Consider the following 13,156-nt stretch of genomic DNA (forward strand, 5'->3'; position numbering starts at 1 on the left):
TATGTTACATGAGTACAGTCTGCAGTGTGAATAGCTCCCTCTGTTGCTATACACATTATGTTTTGCAGCTCTTTACATGTGTTTATTGTAAAAAACTAAATATTGCAATACTTCAAAATATCACTATTTTCTTACACCAATATGTGAGCCCCACATGAGAGATTTTTTTAGTGAGAGATCATAACAGCAGCAGTGTATCGTTCAGCTTAGCTCAATTAAACACAGCATTGGCCTTGTATGATCGCATTAAGCTCAGTTGAATCAAAGCATATTGTATTATACTCTGTTACGCAGCGGAGTTCCAGTGATCGGAGTTCTCTTGTCAGTTTTAGTGCCCTGATGTTCTCCAGTGTAATAGACACTTCCAGTGACTGCCAGGCCCACAGGCGTGCCCACCCTGCCGCTGCCAGTTCACATCATCAACAGCATGAACACGGCCTGAGACCCAAACTCCTCAGATATTCAGGACATGGCATTTTCAGTGCTCAGTGATCCATTAGCTGTTATCGCCACTGTCGCTACCATTACATACATTTTAATGCAGAGGAACGCTTTCAAGTATAAGCTACAGAACGATGCTGGGTTCAGATAACCAGCCTGTTGCCATATACTGTGGAAAATTAAACGGGTATAGAAATTAAGCAACAATTTCATCATGGGGCGGCAATCATCTCAAGCGTAGACCAACCCAAATGCAGCACCGCCGGCAAAACAGATTGAGATAAACTAATCTGAAAGCGTGGCTCGAAATAATCCGACTTTGATCTGGATTTTTAAAGCACTTAAAGTGCTTTTCTTAAAGAAGCGAGAGCTTGAGAGCGCGATAAGCTGGAGAGAGTCTGCTTAGCTTAGAGCGAGGCAGGTCTCACTTCAGATCACAGGTCCTCAAAAGGAATTCTATTAATGACTCTGGGCAACAACCTACCGGAGAAGAGCAGGGAGGCCGGTCATACTGTAAATACCCCAGAGTACGTCTGATGTAATAGGCTCTATGCTGCTTTGATGACTTCGGTTTGGAGAAACCAATTTTAGATGTCCTCTGGTCCACATGGGGAAAAATATACATGGTTTTGTAGTGAACTCTGTGGAAATAGAGGTCTAGCTGCATGTGGCTAACACCTTGTACAGAAGGTAGAACCATAATTAACCCTTCAATTACCTTCTTCTCTGCATTATTTCTCCTCGTTCATTATTTTTCTTCTTGTTAAAGGACAACTAGGTGTAAAATGGACTTTTGTTGTAGTAAAACATGATAAAAAGTTCTAACCTTTGATGAATAGCACACCCACAGCGTTCCGAGATCCAGAAATTTCAACAATTTGTCCAAACACCCTTCAGACTGGGTGACACGGGGCATAATTTACCCTGATAAATCACTTTTTTCACCGTTATCCAGCTCAAAGTAGCCCCTTGCTAGAATCCGGAGAGCCCTGACATTTAAAATAAGGCATTAATAACTTAAAAAGTGCAGAAGAAGATTATTAAGAAACACTGTTTACATCCTATAACACTAGCTTCAGCACCGAGCGCCACCATCACTGTACTGATAATTACATAGACATAGGTTGCTACGCTATGTGGAGTCTATGTATATATATATATATATATATATATATATATATATATATATATATATGTCTGTTTTTAATGAGCTTCTTCTGCACTTTTTTAAGTTATTAATGCCTCATTTTAAATGTCAGGGCTCTCCAGATTCTAGCAAGGAGGTGTGGAGCTACTTTGAGCTGGATAAACTGGACAAACTGTTAAAATTGTTGGTGTGCTATTCATCAAATATAAGAACTTTTTATCATGTTTTACTACAGCAAAAGACCATTTTACACCTCTTTTAACCCTCCTATTATCATTGGGGTCAGTTTGTTGTTCGTTTATCTCCTCCATGTGCTCTGCTGTGTGTTCTTCCATGTCTCAGCCACCATCTAGTGCCTTCACCTGTGTTTCATCTGTAGCTCCGCCCCTCGTCACCTTCCCCCAGGTGTTCCCTGTTACCTTTTGTGTGTAATTATAGCCCTGCATTTCCTGTTTTCTTTGTTGGTTCTTGTACATCTTCATCTTCATGGTTGCTAGTTTTGTTTCTCATTTCTTGTTCCTAAGATGTTGCCTGCTTGTTTGTCCTTCTAGTTTTGTGTTTATTTTTTGGTTTCTTTGAATTGGGACAACGGGTCAAATGTAACATTTAGCATAAGGATATGGTTTTAATAATATTAAAATATGTACTTAAAAGTAATATAAAGTTATTAAACTTCCAATAAGATCTCTATTTTAAATTTTATTTAAATCAATTCGATTCTATGGTGATGTGCATATGTCTTTATAGTCGCATAACAGGTATTCTGGTTGTATAAGGTGGGTGGGTGGTGGTGTAGATTTTTTTAAAATGGTAATTAAGGAGTCAACATACAAATATAGCATTTGACATAAACTTTCTTTCTTTGATTTTAACTAATTGAAAACCTCTGGAATATAATCAAGAGGAAGATGGATGATCACAAGCCATCAAACCAAACTGAACTGCTTGAATTTTTGCACCAGGAGTAAAGCAGCATAAAGTTATCCAAAAGCAGTGTGTAAGACTGGTGGAGGAGAACATGATGCCACGATGCATGAAAACTGTGATTAAAAACCAGGGTTATTGCACCAAATATTGATTTCGGAACTCTTAAAACTTTATGAATTTGAAATTCTTTGTATTATTTGAGGTCTGAAAGCTCTGCATCTTTTTTGTTATTTCAGCCATTTTACATTTTCTGCAAATAAATGCTCTAAATAACAATATTTTTATTCGGAATTTGGGAGAAATATTGCTCGTAGTTTATAGAATGAACATTCGTTTTACTCAAACATAAACCTATAAATAGCAAAATCAGATAAACTGATTCAGTAACTGAAGGGCCCTCTTCATTTTTTCCAGAGCTGTAGTTTAGATGTTAGTAAATTAAAAGGTAACAGTGGGATTAATCAATGTAATCAGATATATTACCTATACAGGGCTTGTTTTACCTGAATGACCAACTTTTTAAACACCTTGACCATCAAAGACCATCTTAAACCACCCAAAAGCTGGTCTGGATCTGAATTTTTAAGAAGAGAGCTCTACTCTCCGCCCTGCTCACTTAACAACTCCAAAATCTGTTCTATTAGTTTCCTTTTAACCATGGAGCGATTTCCAATTAATTTCATTTCAAATCAACCAAATATGCAATTTTCTAAAAAGCCCAGAACTAAATTTTTAATTGGCTGCGCATTACTTTCCATTTCAGTCTGTCTGCTTATCAGGCAGACCTGCCGAGTGCAGAGTGAAGTCATGCTGTTTAAATCTGTATTAATGAATATTTTCTTATTTTAGACAGTGAGCAAAATGCACTTCCCTGAAAATGATGCAACATCTAATGTGTCTCTTTCTATTAAGAGGAAATGATGTGAGTTAGGTAGAGATATCCATGCAGGGATGCAGTGAAAATGATTATTCTAGTTATTGGCAGTTTCAGTACCTCAACATTAAGTCACAAATCTTATTAACGTTTCCTCGAATTGCTCATATTGCATAAACCTGCATGCAATTACAGTATGGGCCTTATTTTAGTGAATATATAGTTTTAGTGTGTGTCTTACAGCTGGATTTATCAATCAATCAATCAACTTTTGATTTAACCTGAAATTACATTGAGGGCAACCCTCATTTTCAGTGTAGCCGAGGTACAAAACCAGAGATTGACATGATAAAGAAAATAAAATAACAGAAAATAAAATCTAAAAAAAAAAAAAATAGATAATAATAAGAATAGTAATAATAATAAAAATAATAATAATAATAACAATAATAATAATAATAATAATAATAATAATAATAAAACTTGTTTTAATTAAGAACTTAAGATCAAAAGATGATAAGATTAATACAAAAAATTGTAAAATTAAGCTAATTTTTTTTTGCATTGAACAATAAGAATACAAATACTTCAAACACATGGATAAAATAAATAAATAAATAAACGAATAATTAATTAATAATAATAATAATAATAATCATAAAATAAAGGAATTAAAATAAATTAAAAAGCAATAAAACAACATTTAAAAAATGCAATAATAAAGACACAAAAAATAAATAAAGAATTAAAGAAGAACTAAAACAAGAAATAAAAGCTAAGAATAAATAGCTAATTAAATAGCTAAGAATACATAATAATAATAATAATAATAATAATAAATTAAAATAATTTAAAAACAATAAAAAACATAACAAATTAAATAATGAAGAAATAAAAATGAAATAAAGAAGAACTAAAACAAGAAATAAAAGCTAAGAATAAATAGCTAAGATAATAATAATAATAATAATAATAATAATAATAATAATCATAAATTAATTAAAATAATAAATAATAACAATTAAAATATTAAAAAGGAAGAACTAAAACAAGAAATAAAAGCTAAGAATAAATAATATTATGGTTTTTAATGTGTGTCGGTGTGTCTTTGGTATTGTGAGGGTGCAAAAAATATACACTGCCCAGAAGTATGTGTTTTATCTCCAACCTATGAGTGTAGGTTGAGCAGGATCTACAGGCCCAGCTGTGGTCAACATCTGTGTTAATGGTAAATATAATGAACAAACTGTCTTAATATCAGCTTGTATCCAGGATAGAGGAGCCCAAAAGGAAACTAGAGTCTCATTTTAATTGCTTAATACATTTTTTCCCAATAGACTTATTATTTCTTATTATACTCTACTAATGCAAGAAACACTATGGGGTTTATCCCTTTAAACTCTAGGCTGTTTTGGTGTGTTTTTTCTCCGTTTTTGTTCCTCTTTCAGGTCTTATAACACAGTAATTATATCAGACAGACACATGCCCTGATCTCTTTTACATCATTTAAAATGTAAAAGGAAGCAGAATTGTTATATTTTCCTGGAACTGATCATGTTTTGGTCGAAATTTTACCAAGCGCCTTTTTTTTTTTTACTGATTTTTGAATGTATAGACTTTAAATATATTCATACCTAAGATATATTTTCAAAAATGGTTAGACTAGAGTGTTTATGAGTTGAAAGCATAAGGATATTGATGATTTGAGTTCATTACATGGTTATTAATTATTACTTTGATAAAATACATGGAGAAACAGCATCGGGCGGAGTTATTTTTCTTGATAATCACACCTCTAGGATACATGTAGATACTAAAAACCTGACACTCAGAGCAGCCTATACCTTTCAGTATTTTAATCAGGACACACAAAGTAAACTAGATACAAAAATGTAAACTTTTAGTCTAAATAAAAAAAATGTTTAGTGCAAAATAACTACTTGGTAAAAATATGGAAGTAAAATTATTAAAAACTATATAAAGTAGTGCGCACACCATACCTAGTTTTAGTTTGAGTAAAGCAGGTAGTTTCATACATTTTCTGAGAAAGCTGAGAAAACTTAGAGTGCGATTTTGGACGGAAAATCCGTCCGTAGGGTTCTAAGGGTTAATCCCTCTCTATGAATCTGATGCTAAATGTGTTACATTGTTCCCAGCTCCCTACTGAGGCCCAAACCTCAAGAGTTTGCCGATTACTTAAACCAGTGCTAGAGTTTCCGTTTCAGTCACTGGTTGTTCTCCTCCAATTAAAATGACTTCACTGAAGCTGGACACTTTAATGTCCACTTCCACAGAAGTTTAAACAGAAGAAAAAGGAAGAATAAAGGTTTTTTTTCCTAGCGGTAATGAATGGAGTATTCAGTGATAGTGTAACTCCGGCTTCCTAAGGCTGTCACTTCACCAGGAGGATTCAGAGAAGGAGACAGCACCTAATTACTCTAAATCAGCTTCCGGATCTCCAGCCTCGCTCCAGGAGAAACTCTCCAGCGGTCTGGTCCAAACCCTAATCTGATTCGGCTAATCAGTGTCTTCAGAGGGTCAAGAACTAAATGCTGCAGTTTCAACAGTTCTTTCAGACCCAATCTGTTTGGTCTGGACCAAAATCGGCCTGAACAAAACTGCAGCTCTCAGCCCAGATCAACTGAACCATGGTTTGGTTTGATGTTTCAGATTTTCAGACCAATTAAAGGAGGTTGAGCCAGGCAATCGTCACCCATTCAACAATAGGGATCGGACAAAATAACAATATTGTGATGTACTGTACCGATATGTGGCGTAAAATATTGGTATTTTAATTGAAAAATAATATTTTAATTATTCGTAATTAGGGCAGAGGTAGATTTATGTTGTATGCTAAAGATAAGACTGCTGAGGTAAGTTAAGGGTAAAAAAATGTCACTGCTGAGGTAAGTTTAGGGTGAAAATGGCACTGCTGAGGTAAAATATTGAATTACAATGACAGTAGCAAAGCTGAGGTAAACTTATCACTAGAATAGCACTGATGAGGTAAATATATGATAAAATTTGAACTGGTGAGGTAAATTTATGTTGTATGCTAAATATAAGACTGCTGAGGTAAGTTAAGGGTAAAAATGTCACTGCTGAGGTAAGTTTAGGGTGAAAATGGCACTGCTGAGGTAAATTAATGATTTACGATGACAGTAGCAAAGCTGAGGTAAACTTATGACTAGCACTGCAAAGGTAAATTTATGATTAGGATAGCACTGCTGAAGTAAATGTATGATTAGAAAAGCACAGCTGAGGTAAATGTATGACTACTAAGCTATTGTAGTCATACATTTACCTCAGCTGTGCTTTTCTAATCATACATTTACTTCAGCAGTGCTATTGTAATCATACATTTACCTCTGCAGTGCTATTCTAGTAATAACACTGCTGAGGTAAATGTATGATAAGATCAACACTGCTGAGGTAAAGCTGTGACTAGAATAGCACTGCTGAGGTAACTGTAGGGCTAGAATAGCACTGCTAAAATAAATGTATGATTATAATAGTCCTGCTTAGCTTATTATATGCCTAGAATAACACTGCTGAGGTAAATGTATGATAAGATCAACACTGCTGAGGTAAAGCTGTGACTAGAATAGCACTGCTGAGGTAACTGTAGGGCTAGAATAGCACTGCTAAAATAAATGTATGATTATAATAGTCCTGCTTAGCTTATTATATGACTAGAATAACCAGTGTTCTCAAGTCTCAAGCTTTGAGCGTGTGACAAACGCACCTCAGCGAGTTCACATGCTCACACACCACACATGGTATTTCTCACGCTTGCCAATCCATCGGCTGTATATTATAATGTAGTCTCGTTGATCCAATCAGAATATAGATCGCTCTGTTGTTAGGCAGACCTAGTCAAAGAGGGTGGAGTTTCAGCCAGAGTGAAACCAACCCCCCCCATCCCCTAAAACTTGAGAGCACTGAGAATAACACTGCTGAGGTAAATGTACGATGAGAATAGCACTGCTGATGTAAGTGTATGATTAGAACAGCACTGCTGAGGTGAATGTACGATGAGAATAGCACGGCTGAGGTAAATCCATGCTTATGACCAAACTGATGATAAATTTATAAATTGTTGATGTTTATTTTACATATTTTGAATCTGTAGTTTTGTCACTTTTATACTACATAAATGTAGACAAAAAATGGATGCATCCTCCTTACACACAATAGATCTTCTTGTAGAAGGAATTGTCCTGCGTATGTAAAACCTAGAATAAAATAGAATATGGATCCTAGATTTGTCCTGACAAACATTCTCATGAGGAGAAGACATCCTGTACTGCCACTGATTTCCCCACCAGCCAGACTGCTGTACCAGGGTAAAGTGGTATTGACCGGGCGGCGGTGCCAGCGCGGTGACAGCCGGGGAGCCGGGCTTCACTCTGACACATATTTATCTTTGACAGCGCGGCAGAGAGTGTTTGGGCTGCAGAAGCTTGCATGAAATTTAGACCCGGCTCTTGGTCCATACCTGCCAATAATTGGCACGGCTGGCGTGCAATTACCAAAGGTTTGCCGGAGACGGAGACCCACCGACGGGCAGCCTGACTGACCATCAGCGGCCTGCCGTGGGGTGAAGCCTTCCTCACGGACCTCAGAAAGATGAGTGGATTAGAGCCCGGAGCTCTGCAGGTAGGCAGCGCCACAGATGGACTGGAACAGTGCAGTGAGCAGTAATTGGGTGCAGCTTGCCAGGGCGCTTAGCTGCCTCGGTGACAGGCCAGTTGATCACATGGAACTGTGATTATGAACTCTTTCCCGACTCCGTCGCATTGTGTGTGGGAGAGCATATAGGCTAGAGGTAAACTCTGCCAGATTCTGTAAAAATCTGCCTTTCGATAAAAACTCCAAGTTAGTTCAAATCAACTCATTCTGAGTGTATATTGTTTCCTATAGTTAAAAAGAAAATGATGCTATAGCTACCAAGTAACCACTGTGCACCTGATGCAGAGGATGCTGACTTTATCAACCCTCTCTATAAGCCATAAAATACGGTTATCTACTGAGCTGGTCAGAACTGCCAAAACAAAAAAAAGTCTGTACATTTTAATTTAAAAGTAAAAATGTTCATATTTAATAACAGTAACAGTATCAGGAAAGTTTTCCTTGCGTGGGTACCCAACAAGTTGGTTTATGTGCTCAAAAATATCATACATATCAAATAAACCACAAAACACTCCTATCCACTGGGCTGGTCAGACATAGCTTTGCAGAAAAACTACAGTTCTTACATCACTTCCGGTGTGCCTTACTTTTACCTGTTCCCAGAGAACTTCCACTTTACAAACTTTTCACAAAACTTTTCAAAAAGTTCACGCAGCAAGAAATGAGGTTTCTCAATACCTCAATACTTGTATGAAGAAAGAAATTAAATAAAGCAGTAAATTTCAGTTCTGTATATTTTACATATATTTAGTATATCGGATATAGAAAATACTCTAGACCACTGTTTAAGTCACTCTGGTCACTTCATGAAAACACCATTCGAGATGCCCTATTTATTTATAATATTTTTTATAATTTTCGCAAATAACAAAGTTTTAAATAGTTAAACAATATTCAATCAAAATTAAATTAGAAGTGTATTTATTAAAGCTGATGTCTGTAACTTTTTGGGGTTTGGGGGATTTAGGGCCCTCTCTGGTGAGAATGTGTAATTGCACAAAGCATGCGGAAGAATCGTTTTACAACAACTGGGTGGGTGTGATGCGGTCTCCTTTCAGAGCGGATGAATCCGATTTCAGGTTATGTTCAGTTGGGGAGAGAGAGAGAGAGAGCTCAGTCAGAAACTTCACTCCTTCGTTTCTTTGGTTTTACTATGAGTGAATGAACTACTGAGCTCTGAGTTTCCCCTTCTGAAGTCTCCATTGCTCCACCAGCCGCTCGCGTTCAGTAAAACTGTGCCGGATACTCTTTTAGAGGCTGTACGTGTGACGTAAGAACGTAAAGACGCGTGACGTGGCCAGAAGAAGAACTCCCTAAAAGGTAAAAGCGACCACAGACCCCAGATTTAGAATCAATATATTATAAGGCTTAGCATGGAGGGTCGTTCCAGAACAATGATACCATTAAACACAATATTTTATCTATATTTTTCTCCATTCAGAAATGCTTCTGCTTTCAGTTTAGAAACAAAGTAATACGGACTGACGCTTTAAAGAAAAAAAATCCAATTACACATCAGAAAATCTATCAAGGTACAGTAAGGTAGCCCCGGAGGAAAAGACTACACACCGATGGCAAAGAAGTGTTAGGAGGGACATGTACATAATGCAAAAAATATTAAATAAATAAATATAAATAAATATGCTATCAGTACCATATTTTTTTTAAAATATACAATATAAGTAGCAGTAGCTGGATCAGTATCAGAGAAGGTTTCCTCGCCTGGATGCCAAACAAGTTTGTTTATGCTCTCAAAAATATCATACAAATCAAATAATCCATAGAATACTCCTATCCACTGGGCTGGTCAGAACAGCAGTGTTAGCAGGGTCAGATTCAGCTTTGCAGAAAAAAAAGAACTACAGTTCTTACATCACTTCCTGTGTGCCTCACTTTTACCTGTTCCCAGAAAACTTTCACTTTTCAAAACTTTTCACAAAACAAAGTTCAGGAAGCAAGAAATGTACCTGTATGAAGAAATAAATTAAATTAAATTAATTAAATAAAGTAAATTCCTCTTTTTTTCCAACACAAACAATCATGTGATTAATTGAGAGTTCAATAAATATATGTAACTTTTTTATAGGACCTTCATGTTTCTGTATAGTTCTGTATATTTAATATATATTTAGTATATCTCTAATTCTATTCTGCAGATTTGTGTAACCCTGCTACAGAGTAATTAACACAACAAATATAGCAATGCTCAAATGTATCTCTTTTTAAGTGTCAACAACAGCAGTAAGAAGACACATCATAAAAAAAATATATTTTGGTAACATAAAATTGTGATAATGTATAGGTATAGGAGGCTCAGTATAGTATGGTATGCTATATAGAAAGGTCAGTAGGGTATAGTATATACATATACATATATAGAGTAGTTCAGTGTGGTATATTATATACATATACATATATAGAATAGTTCAGTATGGTCTAGTATATTCATATACATATATAGAGTAGTTCAGTAGAGTATATACATATACAGAGTAGTTCAGTATGGTATAGTATACATATACATACATAGAGTAGTTCAGTATGGCATAGTATATGCATATACATATAGTATGGTATAGTATATACATATACATATATAGAGTAGTTCAGTATAGTATGGTGTATAAAGGTAGTTTAGTATAGTATGGTGTGCTATATAGAAAGGTCAGTAGGGTATAGTATATACATATATAGAGAGCAGTTCAGTATGGTATAGTATATACATATACATATATAGAGAGCAGTTCAGTATGGTATAGTATATACATATACATATATAGAATAGTTCAGTATGGTATAGTATATACATATACATATATAGAGTAGTTCAGTATAGTATATACATATACATATACAAAGTAGTTCAGTATGGTATAGTATACATATACATATATAGAGTAGTTCAGTATGGTATAGTATATACATATACATATATAGAATAGTTCAGTATGGTATAGTATATACATATACATATATAGAGTAGTTCAGTATAGTATATACATATACATATATAGAGTAGTTCAGTATGGTATAGTATACATATACATATATAGAGTAGTTCAGTATGGTATAGTATACGCATATACATACATAGAGTAGTTCAGTATGGTATAGTATATACATATACATATATAGAGTAGTTCAGTATGGTATGGTGTATATAGGTAGTTTAGTATAGCATGGTGTGCTATATAGAAAGGTCAGTGTGTTATTGGTAAATAGAGATTAGTTCAGCTGGTGTAGTATATAAAAAACAAAAATAATTGCTGACTGATAATTATAATTGCCATTTTTGATCATTATCCATTGACTAATCACTGCAGTCCTAGCATGGTATATAGAATAGTTCAGTATGAAACAATCGCTGAAATCAATTAATTGATTAATCAGACAAGGAATTGATAGATTACCCAACTACCATCATATAGTGTAATAATTAGTTAATAAATGATTCATAATGAGTCGTCAACACTGAAAGGTGGAGTCAACATTTCATTTTTTCATAGCCGACTTTGTCGATTATATTGGTTAATTGTTGCAGCCTTAGCACGGTATGTAGAGTAGTTCAGTAGAAAACAATCAATAAAATCGATTTACTGGACAAGGAATTGATAGATCAGCCAACTACCATCAACTACCCATCATTAGATGACAAACGATTCATAATGAGTCGTCAACACTGAAATGTGGAGTCAACTTTTTTTTTTCTTATAATCGACGTTGTCAGTAGGAAACAATCGCTAAAATCGATTAATCGACTAATCGGACAAGGAATTGATAGATCAGCCAACTACCATCATAGAGTGTAATCATCAATGTACCATCATAGAGTGTAATCAGTTGACAAATGATTTGCAATGAGTTGTCAACACAGAAACGTGGAACCAACATTTTTTTTAATAATCAGTTTTCTCGATTATATCGATTAATCGCTCCACCCCTAGCAGGGTATATATAGATAGTTCAGTCCGCTTTAGCACTGGAATAATAACCTTCTGTTCAGAAACCGCATGCTCCTCTCCTGGCAACCCTTTCCACCCACACCTGAGCTTCACAGCAGCTGTCCTTCTTCCAGATCTTTCGGGACACTAACTAGCAGACTAATGCAACGATTGCACCATGCATCCGCGCGCGCTGATGGCTTATTTTCCACCCACGTCCCTTGCAAAGCCGTAAGCATGCACTTTCACCGATCCTCGGCCAGAGCAATCCATTCCTGAGCGCGTGCACTTCTTTATTCTCCGCGTTCCCCAACTTATAATAAGCGCGTGCAGCACGCTAAAGCTGGTTACTCACCCATCCTCTTTGAAGATGCTCGGAGGCTCGCGGACCCGGCTGGTCGCTGCTGGACGCGCTTGTAGACGGTCTCGCGCGGTTTTCGCGGTTTTCCTTCACGGTTTCTGCGCGTTCCTGTTCTTGTTTGCGCGCTTCTTGTTTTTCTTCTCGCGCTTACGTGTGCAGCTCGCCCCGTTGCGCGCGCTTCCACCGCCGAACCGCTGCTGACCCCTCGCTGCACGGTCCGGTCCCGCGCGTCCCGTGGACCATTGCGACCACCGTCACGAGATCCAGGTGGAAGGGGGTGGGGGTTGGTGGGGGCGTAGGAATGATACGCAAAAAAATAAACTGGAGGAAAAAAAGTTTACGTCGCGATTATTAGCGTTATTAACTGTGTTATTAATACTGGAGCGTCTCGTGCGGAGGAGGATGCTGCTGCTGCTGAAACTGATAGCGCGCGCTGATGCTGCTGCTGCTGACTCGCTGCTGCTGCATCCTCTCCTCCTGCGCGCGCGCTGGTGTGTGAGTGTGTGTGCGCGAGCGAGCGAGCGTGTGCGAGAGAGAGAGAGAGAGAGAGAGCAAGAGAGAGGGAATGACAGAGAGACTAAAAGAGGAAGAGACTAAGAAAGCGTGCGGGAGAAAGAGAGAGACATGAGATTAATCGAGAGAACGGGAGAGAGAAAGAAAGCAAAAGAGAGAGAGAAAGAAAGATAGATACGTATTGACTAAAAGAAAAAATGGTAGAGAGGCTAATAGAGAGGCTAATAGAGAGAATAGGATAGAGAGAGTGAGACACTAAA

The 13,156-nt window shown here is 36.6% G+C and overlaps 1 protein-coding gene across 2 annotated transcripts in view; it reads right to left on the reverse strand.

Moving 5' to 3' along the window:
- Positions 1–12,865, reverse strand: part of lrrtm4l1 (leucine rich repeat transmembrane neuronal 4 like 1) — a 130,402-nt gene extending 117,537 nt beyond the window's left edge. For both annotated transcript variants that reach the window (XR_452761.3, XM_007229908.4), the window contains exon 1: positions 12,378–12,865. Coding sequence is in view for 1 of the 2 variants with exons in the window: in XM_007229908.4 (XP_007229970.2) it covers positions 12,378–12,381 (4 nt within the window). In the remaining variant the exon portion in view is untranslated. The remainder of the gene's footprint in view (positions 1–12,377) is intronic.
- Positions 12,866–13,156: the final 291 nt, after the last annotated feature.

The sequence above is a fragment of the Astyanax mexicanus genome, chromosome 20 (assembly GCF_023375975.1).
Source record: "Astyanax mexicanus isolate ESR-SI-001 chromosome 20, AstMex3_surface, whole genome shotgun sequence".
NCBI classification, from domain to species: domain Eukaryota; kingdom Metazoa; phylum Chordata; class Actinopteri; order Characiformes; family Acestrorhamphidae; genus Astyanax; species Astyanax mexicanus.